The following is a 16,016-nucleotide window of genomic DNA, read 5'->3' as shown; positions in this document are numbered from 1 at the left end:
AATAACATTCCACCTATGACACCAGGTCATCTGGACCGCAGCAGTGCCATAGTCGCTTCCTGAGGGCCTACGGCAGGTTGAAGCACGAGTCTCTCCCTTGGTACAGGGTCTTGTGAGGCTGTTTTCATGTACTGAAACTGCACCATACAAAGGGTGCTCTAACCGTTACAACACATCAGTAAAGATACCATTGCCAGTTGCCAGACTGTGTACTCTTTTCCAGAGGCAGAAGATGCCGAAGTGCGTGTGCATCTTCGAAGCAGCTGACAGGTTATTGGGGGCCGGGCTGCGACAGAACAAAGGAGTCCGCCCTGCGTATCGTGCGGGAAGTTCGAGCGCAACAGGAACAAGCGATACACATTCTTTGATTAACAGAAAAGGGAGGAGCATTTATTAAAAGCAATCAGTTAATCAATACAGTAGTGAATTGATCCATTCATCTTCTCAATACGCAGCATCTGAGATTCAGAGGGCAGGTCGACATCACTAGCTGTGACCAACATGTACTAGCCTAAGTCACAGAGTGAATGAACGCATAGAGCAGAGACATTTGTATTAACGCATGTCAATCTATCAAACAATCTGAATGAGTTGATTACACCGGGAAGCGCACGCACAGTTTACCGTTGGTAGACTGCGCCGATGATGCTTCACTGCATGTGTGACCAAACAGCCCGTGCCTCTAATAAGAAACATTAGCTGAGTCCACAGTTATCTCTTCACCAGTTTGAGTAGAGCAGGTCATTTTCTGCCACTGACGCATAGACATAGCAGTCTCACACAGTATACCGCAGTAAACACACACACACAAACACAGGTTTCTTACCTGCACTCTGCTCACTGACGCCCATCTCAGTGAAGCGAAGAGCAGGACAGACATCACAACTAAACCCCTGCAGCATGAGCCCACAGGTGTCACTATGTTATTCGGGTTCAACAGGCCATCTACTGAAATAAATTCGCGTGGCATTAGCCTCAAACCAGCCTCCAAAGAGTTTATGCCGCAGTAGTTTATGTCAGGGGCAGTGTTCGTCTTACATTCGCTTCTTCCTACCTATCGGGTGTCCAGGTATCTTAACCATGCCTCTCTAATTCTCTTCCCCTCTCTTCCTTCTCTTCTTCTTCTCTTCTTCTTCTTCTTTCTTTCTTTCGTTCTTCCTCGCTTTCTCAAATTATCACTATGTTACCGTCTTGCCTGCTGCTGGAATTCCTGACGTACCATCGGTCGTTGTTTTTGTCCCAGTAGCTGTCCCCAGAGCAGGCGGTAGAGACTGAATGATTTCCTCGCTATGAAAGCTAACTGATCATTTGCTGACTTCGCTGGTCGGCCTATGAACATCTGAATCTTGGGTTACGTTCTGCCATACTCCATCTGGCACAGCCAGTAGAGATCGGGCCACCCTTCAAGGGCTCGGCCCTTCAGGTTCTTCCTGTGTTCTGACCTTTCTAGGAGTATATCAATAATACCGCATTGCTTGCCGCTTCGTAGTTTTATAGATTGGGTTTCTGCATATCACTTTGAGTATCGACAAGAGCGCTTCATAGTCACATTTGACGGATTTGACACAGCGAAGTTATATGCCTGTTCGAAATGATTTGCCCCAGTGGGCCAGTCCCAGTCCCTGCTGCGGAGGAACTGCCAACATCTAGATCTCACGTCCCGGTAGTTGTGGGTGTAAAATATTTGCCACTTTACTCTGCCGCGTCAATACACAGCAGACCGACGGATCCGAAAACTTAACGCCATCGACGTTCAGAAAGATTGAAATAAAGAGACGAACTACAGCAAAACATCAAACACATGGTTCCTCATTTTCCTACCAGACGCCCACCCACACCTCCCCCAGACGGTGAGTCGCAGTCATTGGGAAATGATCGATGGGGACAGCCTGTCGAGGGGCAAGGATGTCATCGTTCAAGGTAATTGCAGGGGGATTCTTGAGGTAGGCTCATAGTTCGAAATAAAAAGGTCTCTGTAAATTACACAACATTTTCAGAGCTACGGAAACTCCAATAAAGAAAGAGTCGGCGATAAATATGTTTTATTGTGTGACTCTGGCCCTGGTTGCTCAGGTGTAATAAAGTGAAAGCTGACAGGCTCGGGAAGTTTGCGTGGCTGTTGTAAACACGTGTTTGGTAAAGAGAGAATGAGGCTGTAGGTTTGGTTAGTTTCAGCAAAGAAGGATTCCCCGAAGTTCTTACTGACCCCCGTGACCTTTCAGCTTTGTGGGCACACGTAAGGATGGAAGAAGAGCAGGGAAAGGGGGCAACGGTAAAGGGGAGCAAGCAGGAGGTTGGGAATGTAGATTGCAGCCCGGGTGAGTGGAGTTTGTCTTGATTGAAGTTGGCCGATTGATGTCATATTTGGCGATAGGATGACATCGCTGGCCGTGGTTGAGGCGGGCAGATGATGGGAGGCGAGAGTCAGGCTGGAGGCAGTAGGCCACTGGCCGTGGCAGAAGGGGACTGAGCAGAGACACAGAGGCCAACATTGCCACACTGGTAATTCCCACTCACTTTCTCTCAACACATTATTACACACAGATATGACTCTACTGTATAGAGTAGTGGCCTGTGCTCATTTGAATTGCCTTTTATAGTTCTTATTATACATCTCAGTTGATCTACACATCGTAGACGCCGGCCCACAGACTATCCTGCCGTAGTTCGGCGAGGGACTCACGCCTCGTGCCACCTTACGAAGGACATAGAGAGTTCAGGTGTAGGCTGATGGCCTGGGAAATATCCCCGAGAACTGCCCCAAAGTCTCACCACGCCTCCTGCTGCAACGGTTTATCGATTACTTCTCTCAGAGAGAGAGAGAGAGAGAGAGAGGTCAAGACACATAATACTTAGAACAAAGGAAAATACAAGATAGACAATGCACACCATCAAAACTGATAAAATCAGACAGATCACATTAGATCGTGGTATAATTCAACATTCTTGGTTGAAATCATTTGAAGGCAATTATATATAAAAGGTGTTATTATATATATTATATATTATATATAGATAAGAGTCCCACCATAATAATAGCAGATAGTCTGTAGACCAGTTCCTCTTGATGTATATATACATATATATATTTAGGTGCGGTGTATGCATGTATATATATATATATATATATATATATATATATATATATAGGTAGTGCAAAGCCTTCCTCAGACTATCTCACCATATTGGAACGCTCATAACTCCTCATACGTAAAAAAATAAAAATAAAAGGTAACAAATTGCATCAACATAAAGTACACAACAATTGCACAACAGACCAAATACACACAATGTACACACAAAATATAATAGCATGTTCACTGCAGTGAGGTGCATTTGCTGATTTTAAGAATGCTTTGATCATATGACATGATGACTTATAATACAAACTCCAAAGCGGCGCTGGGGATAATTATTTAATATCATCAAATCTATTTACTCAACAACACACGCATATTGCGAACAGCCGCCAACATTGCCTTTTCACCGGGAGTGGGCACACGGGGTTTAAGTCCAGTCTGCCTACATCAACGGTTGCCGGGATCGATCTGCAGCCTTTCGACACCGCCAAGATGAAGAGTGCTCAAATAACTAGTGACTTTGTTCCTCCTGTCACAGATCAGCGTTCAGGACGCTGTAACACACCGGGCAAATCAACACCAGAAAATTCAGTCATGATTCTCCAGAAAGACCAGGAATCAGAGCAGCAGACACTCTTCTCTCCAAATGACACCATGGCTGCAGTAAGGCTGTGCTTCTGGCTGAACTCCCATACCCTATGTCATCTGTTAAAAAGAATTGCCTTACCTCGAAGTGCTATGTCCCTATGTCACCCAGCTAAAAACACTAAACACCTGGGCCCTGCACTTATGCTACTCTGTGCCAAAACACTAAAACAACCTCCAATCGTCACTCCAGCCGTGATAAAGACTCCACCTTCTGAAGATCACCTGGGTTCCAGTTATGTCACTAGTTAAATACTAACAAACCCAACCCTGAATCAATTCCAGGCTGTATCACAACCAGCTGATTGGGGTCCCATAGGGTGGTGCACAATTGGCCCAGTGTTGTTAGGGTTGGCCGGGGTAGGCCGTCATTGTAAATAAAATACAATTCTTAACTGACTTGTCTAGTTAAAAAAGTCTCTCTATAGCAATCATATACATATCTGGCAGTAATATTGGCTGTTTCTCCCTCACCCAGAATAATTTCAAGTTTCATGTCATTAATACATGCATAGAAGATGGGAATTAATTGAGATATTTTCTTAAAAAACATGATCTTATTTGGGAGTATTCCTCACAGTAGAGGAAAAGTGCATCTCTGTCTCTACCTCCCCTGTCGTGCAGTGACCACATAGACACTCCCTTTAGGTAGCCATGTCTTTTTTGTGTTTCCCTTTTTCTATAGCCAATTGGTGGTCGCTGGACCTGTATTTGGTCTGGATCTGTCTCTGTTTTGGATCTCTGACAGAGTACAGATATTCTGCCAATTTGTATTCTGTTTTGAGAGCCAAATAGAAATTTACTTTAGTCTGTACCAATTTTCAAATAGGAGGTTTTTTCATTTCTGTAGCAACTTGATTGATTTCCCTGTGTGTTTGGAGAATAGGGTTGTTTAGTGTTTTTAACAGATGACATAGGGGACTCTCTTCAGGGTTGGGTTGTTTAGTGTTTTAACAGATGACATAGGGGACTCTCTTCAGGGTTGGGTTGTTTAGTGTTTTTAACAGATGACATAGGGGACTCTCTTCAGGGTTGGGTTGTTTAGTGTTTTTAACAGATGACATAGGGGACTCTCTTCAGGGTTGGGTTGTTTACTTCATTTGGAGGAGTGTCTGCTGCTCTGATTCCTGGTCTTTTTCTGGAAAATCATGACTAGTTTTCTGAATGTTGATTGCCCAGTTGATGTTGTATTCCTAAAGAATGTGAAGTTGTTCCTGAAGACCTTGATCTGTTGGTGACAGGAGGACAAAGTCACTTGCGTTGAGTAGGAATCTGACCTCTTCATCTTTGACGGTGTCCAGGGGCTGCAGATCGGTCCAACAACATTGCTAGTTTGTTGATGTAGACGTTGAATATGTTTGGACTTAAACCACACCCGTGTCTCACCCCTCCCCCGAGTGAAAAAACAATGTTATTTTATTGTTCCGTTTAATACTACGTGTGTTGTTCAAGTAAATAGATTTGATGATGTCGTATAATTTATCCCCAACGCCGCTTTGGAGGCTTTTGTAATATAATCCATCATGTCATATTGAATCAAAAGCATTCTTAAAATCAACAAATACTTTTCCTCTACTTTGCTGATGAACATGCTGGTGTATTACTGTGTGTATTGTGTGTATTTGGTCTGTTATTCTGTGTTTGGATAGAAATGGCAATTTGTTTTTTTGCTGAGAGCGTTATATTGTCTTAGGAAGGTTTGTATTCTGTCATTGAGAATACAGCAGAACAGTTTCCCCATGTTACTAGTGACACACATTCCCCTGTAGCTATTAGGGTCTAATTTGTTACCTTTTTTTATTTTTATTTTTTTACATATGGGGGTTATGAGCCCCTGGTTCCAAATATAGTGAGATGAATCTGAGGGAGAAGCATACACTGCACCTATATATATATATATATATATATATATATATATATATACATCAGAAGGACTGGTCTACAGACCTATCCTGCTGTAGTCTGTATGGTGAGGGATCTATATATATATATATATATATATATACATACACCACACCTATATATATATATATACATCAGAAGGACTGGTCTACAGACCTATCCTGCTGTAGTCTGTATGGTGAGGGATCTATCTATCTATATATATATATATACATACACAGCACCTATATATAAATTGTGCCTTTGTTAAGTTTTAACCAAATGTGGGTGTTACCCTTTTTGATCTGGCTCAGTGAGTCCCTGTCCTGTTTTATGTTTTAATGATAGCCTGAAGGACGTTGAGTATCTATATCACCATGACACCATGTTTCTAGAAGTATTATTATGTCTTGACCTTCTCTCTCTCTCTCTAGGAGAGTGTCAGTGTATTGTTACCAGTGCCAGGGGGACGTAGTGAACTGGGACCAGTCGTTCTCAGTCAGAGCAGTGTGTGATAGTTGTGGCCCCTCCCCCAGAACCATCAGCTACACCTGGACTCTCTACCTGGTCGACTCCTCCAGTAAGGTGGACACAGACGGTAAGACATAGATCCCTCACCATACAGACTACAGCAGGATAGGTCTGTAGACCAGTCCTTTTGATGTGTAGATCCAGCTAAGTGTATAATAAGAACTATAAAGGCCTGAATTCCAAATGAATGGGAGTGACACAGGCCCTACACTACTCCTATACAGTAGAGTGTATCTGTGTGTAATAATGTGTTGAGAGGGATGAGTGGGGTGTTATAGTGTGTGTATGTTAACCTCTGTGTCCTCTCTTTCAAGTCCCCTTCTGCCACAGTGTGGATCTGAGTATTCCCTCCAACATCATTAGTGGCCCTACCTTTCCCCTGCCTCCAGCCCTGACTCTCACCCCTCCATCATCACCCCCGCACACACCCTCAACCACAGCCAGCGTGATGTCCTCATCCACAGAGATATCCTCAAATATGACATCAATCCCAGCCAGCTTGGTGACCGGTCTGATGTCATCAAACGTAACCAGCCATACTGAGATACAATCTACGACCCCCACAACTCCAGACCCAGTCTCCCTGCCTCCCTTCACCCCGTTGCCCCCCTTCCCCCTCTCTTCTCCATCACCTGGTGGTCGCCCCCGGAAACAGAGGTCACAGGGTTCAGTAGAACTTCAGGGAATCAATAGCGCAGCTGGGAACAACCAAACACCAAACTACAGCCCTCCATTTCTCTCTTTACCAAACCACGGTGTTTTGGCCAACCCTTCACCAAACTCCTCCCCCGAGCCAATCTCTGCTCCAATCAGCTTCACTCCTGATACACCTGAGCCAGGTAAGGGTTAAGAGTCACACAATAAAACATATTATCTTCTGCCGACTGCTTTTCTTTGATAGGTTTCGTAGCTCTGAAATATGTTGGTGTAAATTTTAAATGTTATTTTATTTCAGACTTGGGAGGGTTTGACCCCAGTGGGCCCCCTTACCTCATCTCAGAATCCCCTGTAGTTACCTTAGACGATGGCAGCATCCTTTACTCTGCCCCCCTCGGCCAGAGTGACATCATCGAGGAATTCCCCATCGATCCCGATTTTCCCAATGACTACGACTTCCCTTTCCCCGTCCTGGAGAGTGGAGATGTGAGTGGACGTCCTGGTAAGGAAGATAAAGGGAATACATGAATAGATGGATGGATATATTTGCGTCTTTATACTTCTCTTAGTTCAGTCCTCTTTGTGTTGAAGTTGAGGGCTCCTTTCCTGGACAGTCAGTCAGTGGTGGAGCGTTAGGACCCTTCCCCGGATCAGGTCAGTTAAGAGTTACTGGTATTATTGACACACAGTAGATTAAAGTAGCAAACCATTTTACACCCACAACTACGGGACATTGAAAAGTCCTAGATGAAACATGTTGCTTTTTTGTTTCAGTTCCCTCCACAGCAGAGACAAGCTGGGACCCCAATGGAACACTAGAACCATCAGGCAATCAGACAGGCACATATAACTTCACTGGTAATCAAATCAAATCAAATGTATTTATAAAGCCCTTCTTACATCAGCTGATATCTCAAAGTGATATACAGAAACCCAATCTAAAACTACAAACAGCAAGCAATGCAGGTGTAGAAGCACGGTGGCTAGGAAATACTCCCTAGAAAGGTCAGAACCTAGGAAGAAACCTAGAGAGGAACCAGGCTATGAGGGGTGGCCAGTCCTCTACTGGCTGTGCCGGATGGAGATTATAACAGAACATGGCCAAGATGTTCAAATGTTCATAGATGACCAGCAGGGTCAAATAATAATAATCACAGTGGTTGTCGAGGGTGCAACAGCTCAGCACCTCAGGAGTAAATGTCAGTTGGCTTTTCATAGCCGATCATTCAGAGTATCTCTACCACTCCTGCTGTCTCTAGAGAGTTGAAAACAGCAGGTCTGGGACAAGGTAGCACATTCGGTGAACAGGTCAGGGTTCCATAGCCGCAGGCAGAACAGTTGAAACTGGAGCAGCAGCACGGCCAGGTGGACTGGGGAAAGCAAGGAAAGAGCAAGGAAAGAAAGAAAGAAAGAAAGAAAGAAAGAAAGAGTGAGAGAATTAGAGAGAGCATAGTTAAATTCACACAGGACACCGGATAAGAAAGGAGAAATACTCCAGATATAACAAGACTGAACCTAGCCCCCTTGACACTTAAACTACTGCAGCATAAATACTGGAGGCTGAGACAGGAGGGGTAATGCCACGCAGATTTATTTCAGTAGATGTACATATTGGATTGAATAACATAAGTATTTTCTGTAGACTCATACTTTTACAGAGATTTAGTTGTGAATGTCTGTCCTACAGATTATAATGTTCCCTTCCTGGGGATAGAGGAGGGAGACCCGGGAGCGTCAGTGGGCAGACCAACAGGTAGGGCTCACCTGTGTTTGTGTGTGTCTGTGTGTGTGTGTTTACTGCTTGTGTTTATACTGTGTATGCCTGTGTGTGTGTTCTTGTATGTCTATCGTCAGGTGTGGGTGGTGGGAGCTCCGAGAGCTCAGAGGGTGACTCTGCTCCTGCTGTCCCAGGATCAGCTGAGGATGAGGGGAGTAACCTGATGGACTCCAGCCCCTCCCTGGTGGTCCTTGACCCCACACTACTAGACCTGCCCAGAGAACTGTTAGAACAGGAGCTGTTTGAGTCCTACACATACACAGGTAAACATCCATCAGCACGCAATCCACTTAACTACTGCATTGTGCAAACTGTGTACGTGCACAGCAGTTTTCCAGTCTCAAATCAACTCATTCAAATATATATTGAATTGTTTTGATAGATTGACTGTACGTTGTTGTACCTGATCACCTGTTGTTTTTGCCTCTAGGAATCTCCTCTGCTCTCATCACGTTCAGACCTTTCACTCTGCGAGCAGGAAGCAGATACATGTTGGAGGTCACAGCTAGTGAGTAAGGTCCAGATGTCGTGTCTGCCCTCTGAATCTCAGATGCTGTACGATGATTAGAGATGGATGGATCAATTCACTACTGTATTGATTAACTGATTGCTTTTTAATAAATGTCTCACTCCCTTTTTCTGTTAATCAAAGTGCGTGTCCTTGTTTCCTGTTACTGAACTCAGACTCCCACGATGCAGTACTGGGGCGGACTCAGCTGTTCCTGTCCACTAGCCCCAGCCCCCAAGGGATAACCTGTCAGGTGCAGCCTAGCAGTGGCTTCGAGATACACACACACTTCAGCATCTTCTGCACCTCTGGGAAAGAGGTACACATACAGTCTAACCAACAGCAGTAGTACTGTATGTATCTCCATCACCATCTTACTGATGTGTTTATTGTGTGGTTTAGGACCTGCTGTATGAGTACAGTTTCAGTATAGGAAACAGCCCTCCTAAGACCCTGTACCAAGGAAGAGACTTTCAGTACTTCTTCAACCTGCCATCTGGAGACCCTCAGGATGACTATAAAGGCATATTACAACTCTTTTCTGCAGTCAAATGACCTAGTGACCTCATAGGTGGAATGTTATTCATATTTTTCATAATTAATAAACATGATTTGAAAAAGGTGCCAAAAATACAGTGTTTATATGTCAGATGGTTTTGTTGTATTTAAGTCTTCTGTGATGCGTATAAAGTGTAATATTGGGATGCAAACTCAAAATGTAACACATTAACACATCCCAATAACATTTTTTAAGCCCATAACCATGTGTGTGAGGTGTAGACTTTTGTTTCAAAGTAGATTTGTTTAAGACTACCAAGAAACACTCTGTGACCCTGATTTAGTCCACTGCAGTTAAAGGTTAACTCTTATTTTATTATACGGTCCAGAGAGGAATATAGCAGACACTCACATTGTTTTGAATTTCATATCTTTATTGACACTGTGTCCCTGTTGATCCAGTCACTATCTATACAGAGGTCCGGAACAGGTTTGGAGCAGCAACTGCACCCTGTCCTGTAACCGTCACAGTCCACCCCAGCTTCATCAGGAACACCTCCTCTAACTACAACCCTGATATGGAACTGTAAGACTGACTGGTTGACTGACTGACTGCCTGACTGACTAGTTGACTGACTAACTGATTGACTGACTGACTAGTTGACTGCCTGACTGACTAGTTGACTGCCTGACGGACTGACTAGTTGACTGACTAACTGATTTATTGGTTGATTTGTCATTGGTTTGATTGATTGATTTGAGGCCTCTCTCTCTTTCTCTCTCTCTCTGTGTAGTTTTGAGTCAGGTTTGAGGAACCTGTCTGATCTGGTCCAGTTGGGGAACAGTGTCGAGATCCGTAACTACATCATCCTCCTGTCCAGCGTCCTCAACAGACTCAGCCAGGACCCCACAGCCAACACACACACTCAGTCACACACACGCACCGCACTCATCAACGCTGTTTGTCAGCTCGACATCAATGACCAGGTACACACACACACACACACACACACGCGCGCACACACAGACGCACACTCAAAGTAGAGTGTCTAGTAACGATCAGTTCTTGTGTGTGTCCCTAGCGGTCCATGACAGACAACATCTACATGCTCAAAGACCTGATGCACCTCACCCACCAGGTAAGTGACCCTTTACATTGGGTCAGAGCTTTATATGGCTCTGCATAGAGATGTATGCAGGATAGATGTATAATACATTGTGTATTAACAATGTGTTGTTGTCCTGGGTATTGTTTTCCAGTATCAGTGTGGTGGTGGTGGGTCATGTATAGGCTATAAGATGATTGATGTATATAATATGTATTAACAGTGTGTTGTTGTCCTGGGTATTGTTTTCCAGTATCAGTGTGGTGGTGGTGGGTCATGTATAGGCTATAAGATGATTGATGTATATAATATGTATTAACAGTGTGTTGTTGTCCTGGGTATTGTTTTCCAGTATCAGTGTGGTGGTGGTGGGTCATGTATAGGCTATAAGATGATTGATGTATATAATATGTATTAACAGTGTGTTGTTGTCCTGGGTATTGTTTTCCAGTATCAGTGTGGTGGTGGTGGGTCATGTATAGGCTATAAGATGATTGATGTATATAATATGTATTAACAGTGTGTTGTTGTCCTGGGTATTGTTTTCCAGTATCAGTGTGGTGGTGGTGGGTCATGTATAGGCTATAAGATGATTGATGTATATAATATGTATTAACAGTGTGTTGTTGTCCTGGGTATTGTTTTCCAGTATCAGTGTGGTGGTGGTGGGTCATGTATAGGCTATAAGATGATTGATGTATATAATATGTATTAACAGTGTGTTGTTGTCCTGGGTATTGTTTTCCAGTATCAGTGTGGTGGTGGTGGGTCATGTATAGGCTATAAGATGATTGATGTATATAATATGTATTAACAGTGTGCTGTTGTCCCAGGTATCGTTAGCCAGTGCCAGTGTGGTGGTGGGTCAAGTCCAGTCCATCTCAGACCTGTTCCACCAGCCCAGTGTTCCTGTTCCCTACCTATTGGACAGCTGGACCCTCAACACTCTGGTCACACTGCTGTCATACAGCCTGCAGGCCACCCCCACTACTAATGATGTCAGGCAAGACCAGGCCACTGCTGATGATGTAATACAGGCCATGCCTACCCTCAAAGAACAGGCCATACAACTCACGACTGACAGTCTGCAGACTACTGATCAATTACTACTGGTGAGATACACTCTCTCTCTCTCTCTCTCTCTCTCTCTCTCTCTCTCTCTCTCTCATTTCTCTCATCTCTCTCTCTCTCTCTCTCTCTCTCTCTCTCTCTCTCTCTCTCTCTCTCTCTCTCATTTCTCTCTCTCTCTCTCTCTCTCTCTCTCTCTCTCTCTCTCTCTCTCTCTCTCTCTCTCTCTCATTTCTCTCTCTCTCATTTCTCTCTCTCTCTCTGACCCTCCTCTCTGTGTTTTAGAAATACATCCTATTCAATAAGGTCGAGCAGCACAACGTGACCACCAGTGTCATGGACCTACAGACCACTCACCACGACCGTGGTCTAACCACAGTCATCAGCTCTGGCTCGGCCACCTTCTACCTGCCTGACTCCCTGGACCTGGTCCTGTACGGTCGTAGGAGGAGAGAAACCGAAGATGGAACACAGAGTCTCTGTGTCCTCAGCCAGCTGACCACGTTCACGCACAACCTCTACTTCTGGACCAAGACACCTGTACTGGTGAGATACACACACATACTTGACATCGAGATGATGAAGATGATGATGGTGATGATGATGTGTGCGTGTCTTTCAGCTGAGTGGGCCAGTGATTGACCTGACTCTGTACAACTGCAGCACAAGGAGAGAGATTCCAGTACGTTCGCTCTCCCAACCAATCAACATCGAGTTCCCCAAAACACCTAGAAATGTAAGCAATCACTTTCTGTTTGGGATGATGGACAGATTGCCTGTGTGCATGTGTGTGTGCATGTGTGTATGTAACCTTTCATCTCCCCCACAGGTAAGTTCTTTATCGGAGTTCACTCTCCTGCGTAGCCAGGTGAACTACCACGGTTTGAACATTACCCAGCAGGCCTTGCAGGAGGCCATACTGGTCAGTGTGGAATTCACGCGGCCCCCCAACAAGACCTTTCCCATCATGCTCCTCTTCAGGTGTGTACAAGCCTTTGAGTACAGCTTCAAACCTTCAGTTTTAGAATAGACAATTTCCCCAATTCCCATATTATGTCAGTTAATCGTGTGTGTTCTCAGGATGTTTGAGAGGCCGACCCCCAGCTTGTATCACATCCACAGCATCTATCACTGGGACGGAAACACCACTTACATCACCCTGCCTCCATCATACCTCACTGGTTAGTCTCGTATCTCTCTTTCACTCTCCCCCACTTTCTCTCTCCCTGTCTCTGTCTTTGTCTATTTCTCTCTCTCTCTCTCTCACCCCCACCAAACCCTCTGTTTCGCTCGCTCCCTCCCTTGTCTCATTTGCCATATCACATCATCTGTCTTTTGTTGTTTATAATTGAAATGATATTCCCTTTTGTTTAGTCACTGTGATTGCATGTTGATGCTAATGCTCCCTGTAACACGAGGATGATAAAGTGTTTCATATGTTCTGTCCAGCTGCAGGGACAGGCTACCTGGCTCTACTCAATGCTGACTACAAAAAGACCCCCAGACACAAGTAAGTAGCAACATCATCATCATATTATTATTATTTTACTTGAACAACCATAGGAAATGTTATCATTTCTACTTAACTTCTATTGTCCTCCAAGAGCAGCTGGATATCATCCTCACATCTATTTTGTTCCTCTGTGTTCTGTTTCCTCTATGTCAAATCAAATCAAATTTTATTGGTCACATACACATTCTTAGCAGATGTTAATGCGAGTGTAGCGAAATGCTTGTGCTTCTAGTTCCGACAGTGCAGTAATATCTAACAAGTAATCTAACAATTCCCCAACAACTACCTAATACACACAAATCTAAAGGGGTGAATGAGAATATGTACATATAAGTATATGGAAGAGCGATGGCCAAGGGGCATAGTCAAGGTGCAATAGATGGTATAAAATACAGTATACATGTGATATGAGTAATATAAGATATGTAAACATTATTAAAGTGACATTATTTAAAGTGGCATTGTTTAAAGTGACCAGTGATTGGGTCTCAATGTGAGCAGCAGCCTCTCTGAGTTAGTGATGGCTGTTTAACAGTCTGATGGCCTTGAGAAAGAAGCTGTTTTTCAATCTCTCGGTCCCAGCTTTGATGCACCTGTACTGACCTCGCCTTCTGGATGGTAGCGGGGTGAACAGGCAGTGGCTCGGGTGGTTGATGTCCTTGATTATCTTTTTGGCCTTGCTGTGACATCGGGTGCTGTAGGTGTCATGGAGTGCAGGTAGTTTGCCCCCCCCCGGTGATGTGTTGTGCAGACTGCACCACCCTCTGGAGAGCCTTGTGGTTGAGGGCGGAGCAGTTGCCGTACCAGGCTGTGACACAGCCCGACAGGATGCTCTCAATTGTGCATCTGTAAAAGTTTGGCAGGGTTTTGGGTGACACGCCAAATGTTTTCAGCTTCCTGAGGTTGAAGAGGCGCTGTAGCGCCTTCTTCACCACACTGTCTGTGTGGGTGGACCATTTCAGTTTGTCAGTGATGTGTACGCCGAGGAACTTAACTTTCCACCTTTTCCACTGCTGTCCCTTCGATGTGGATAAGGGGGTGCTCCCTCTGCTGTTTCCTGAAGTCCACGATCATCTAATTTGTTTTATTGATGTTGAGTGTGAGATTGTTTTCCTGATACCACACTCCGAGTGCCCTCACCTCCTCTCTGTAGGCTGTCTCGTCGTTGTTGGTGATCAAGCCCACTACTGTTGTGTCATCTGCAAACTTGATGATTGAGTTGGGGTCGTGCATGGTCACGCAGTCGTGGGTGAACAGGGAGTACAGGAGAGGGCTGTGCACACACCCTTGTGGGGCCCCAGTGTTGAGGGTCAGCGAAGTGGAGATGTTGTTTCCTACCTTCATCACCTGGTGGGAGGGGGGCCCATCAGAAAGTCCAGGACCCAGTTGCACAGGGCGGTGTCGAGACCCAGGGCCTCCAGCTTGATGATGAGCTTGGAGTGTACTATGATGTTGAATGCTGAGCTGAATGTTGAGCTGTAGTCAATGAATAGTATTCTTACATATGTAGGTACATGAGCAGACAAGTGAACTACACATTGAGACTGGAGACCAGCCAGTGTCTGTCCTGGGACCACCAGGAGGGCTGGACGCACACCAGCTGCACACCTCAACTAGGATTGACCTCACACACCAGGGTCAACTGCAGGTAACACCCAGTCACACACACTCGCGCACACACACACACACACACACACATATATATATATATACACACACACACATGTTATGTTCTTCTATCCTAGTGGGGACCTCAAATGAATTTCCATTCAAAATCCTATTTTCCATAACCCCAAGCCTAATCCTTAACATTACCATAAACCTAACCTTAACCCATAACCCGAATCCAAACCCTAAACCTAACTCCTAAGCCTATTCATAACCCCTTACCCTAACACTAGTTGTAACCCTAACACTAAACCTAACCCCTAAGCATAAAATAGCCTTTGTCCTTATAGGGATGTGGGCAATGTATCCACAAGGATAGAAGAACAAACACACACACACACACGTTTTGTTCTTCTATTCTCGTGGGGACCCTAAATTCATTTCCATTCAAAATCCTATTTTCCCTAAACCTAACTCTCACCCTAACCCTAACCCTACCCTCACCCTAATCATAACCCTAAACCTAATTATAACCCACGATGGAATGTTCCTTGTTTTACTGTCCTCACACACACATGCTGTATACACAAACTCAAACACGTGTGTGTTCCAGCTGTAGCCACTTGAGCCCATTGACCGTGGTCCAGCAGCAGATCCAGAGCAGCCATGATGACTCAGCAGACCTGGCCCAGTTCATCAGGTCAGTCAGACCACAGGATGGAGGATTTGTCATTTCAAGGTTCATAAAGAGGGAAGTATGAGTGTTCAACTTAATTATGGTATTTTGCCATAATATGTCTCTCTCTTTTCCCCTCATCAACCCCTCCCCCTTTCACTCTCTCTCTTTCTCCCTCTCCCTCTCCATCTCTCTTCTCTCAGTCTCCCCAGTGATTTGACGGTGGTGTGTGTGTGTGTGGTGTGTGTGTGTCTGTATGCTCTGGGCATGGTGGTGTGTAAGAGAGCTGACCTCATCTCAGAGAGGAACCAGGGAGTCTACTACCTGTCTGATAACGCTCCTTCAGACACACACCTCTACTCTGTTACTATACACACCGGCCTCCGCTCCTCACCCAGTATGACCGCCAAGGTATAGTACGCTTTTCCCCCATTTTCCAGAACTCTCCCTTCTTCCTCTCTCCCTCTC

At 44.8% G+C, this 16,016-nt stretch overlaps 2 protein-coding genes across 3 annotated transcripts in view; both read left to right on the top strand.

The window, feature by feature from the left end:
- Positions 1-9,750, top strand: part of LOC127912862 (polycystic kidney disease 1 like 1-like) — a 62,587-nt gene extending 52,837 nt beyond the window's left edge. Inside the window, exons 11-20 of the mRNA XM_052483631.1 lie at positions 6,041-6,204; positions 6,452-6,976; positions 7,093-7,296; positions 7,386-7,448; positions 7,569-7,652; positions 8,482-8,547; positions 8,649-8,834; positions 9,002-9,079; positions 9,256-9,398; positions 9,482-9,750. Coding sequence (XP_052339591.1) covers positions 6,041-6,204; positions 6,452-6,976; positions 7,093-7,296; positions 7,386-7,448; positions 7,569-7,652; positions 8,482-8,547; positions 8,649-8,834; positions 9,002-9,079; positions 9,256-9,398; positions 9,482-9,634 — 1,666 coding nt within the window. The 3' untranslated portion in view covers positions 9,635-9,750. The remainder of the gene's footprint in view (positions 1-6,040; positions 6,205-6,451; positions 6,977-7,092; positions 7,297-7,385; positions 7,449-7,568; positions 7,653-8,481; positions 8,548-8,648; positions 8,835-9,001; positions 9,080-9,255; positions 9,399-9,481) is intronic.
- Positions 9,751-9,976: 226 nt separating this feature from the next.
- Positions 9,977-16,016, top strand: part of LOC118361177 (polycystic kidney disease 1 like 1) — a 31,263-nt gene continuing 25,223 nt past the window's right edge. The window contains exons 1-12 of one of the 2 annotated variants that reach the window (XM_052483620.1): positions 9,977-10,163; positions 10,372-10,564; positions 10,660-10,716; positions 11,517-11,795; positions 12,037-12,297; positions 12,374-12,487; positions 12,581-12,732; positions 12,832-12,932; positions 13,201-13,261; positions 14,775-14,912; positions 15,486-15,572; positions 15,752-15,959. In XM_052483620.1, the coding sequence (XP_052339580.1) occupies positions 10,156-10,163; positions 10,372-10,564; positions 10,660-10,716; positions 11,517-11,795; positions 12,037-12,297; positions 12,374-12,487; positions 12,581-12,732; positions 12,832-12,932; positions 13,201-13,261; positions 14,775-14,912; positions 15,486-15,572; positions 15,752-15,959 (1,659 nt within the window). In that variant the 5' untranslated portion in view covers positions 9,977-10,155. The remainder of the gene's footprint in view (positions 10,164-10,371; positions 10,565-10,659; positions 10,717-11,516; positions 11,796-12,036; positions 12,298-12,373; positions 12,488-12,580; positions 12,733-12,831; positions 12,933-13,200; positions 13,262-14,774; positions 14,913-15,485; positions 15,573-15,751; positions 15,960-16,016) is intronic. The other variant, XM_052483619.1, reaches the window with a different exon arrangement.

This window comes from Oncorhynchus keta, chromosome 28, assembly GCF_023373465.1.
Source record: "Oncorhynchus keta strain PuntledgeMale-10-30-2019 chromosome 28, Oket_V2, whole genome shotgun sequence".
NCBI classification, from domain to species: Eukaryota; Metazoa; Chordata; class Actinopteri; order Salmoniformes; family Salmonidae; genus Oncorhynchus; species Oncorhynchus keta.
This window is presented reverse-complemented; position numbering and strand designations above follow the sequence as displayed.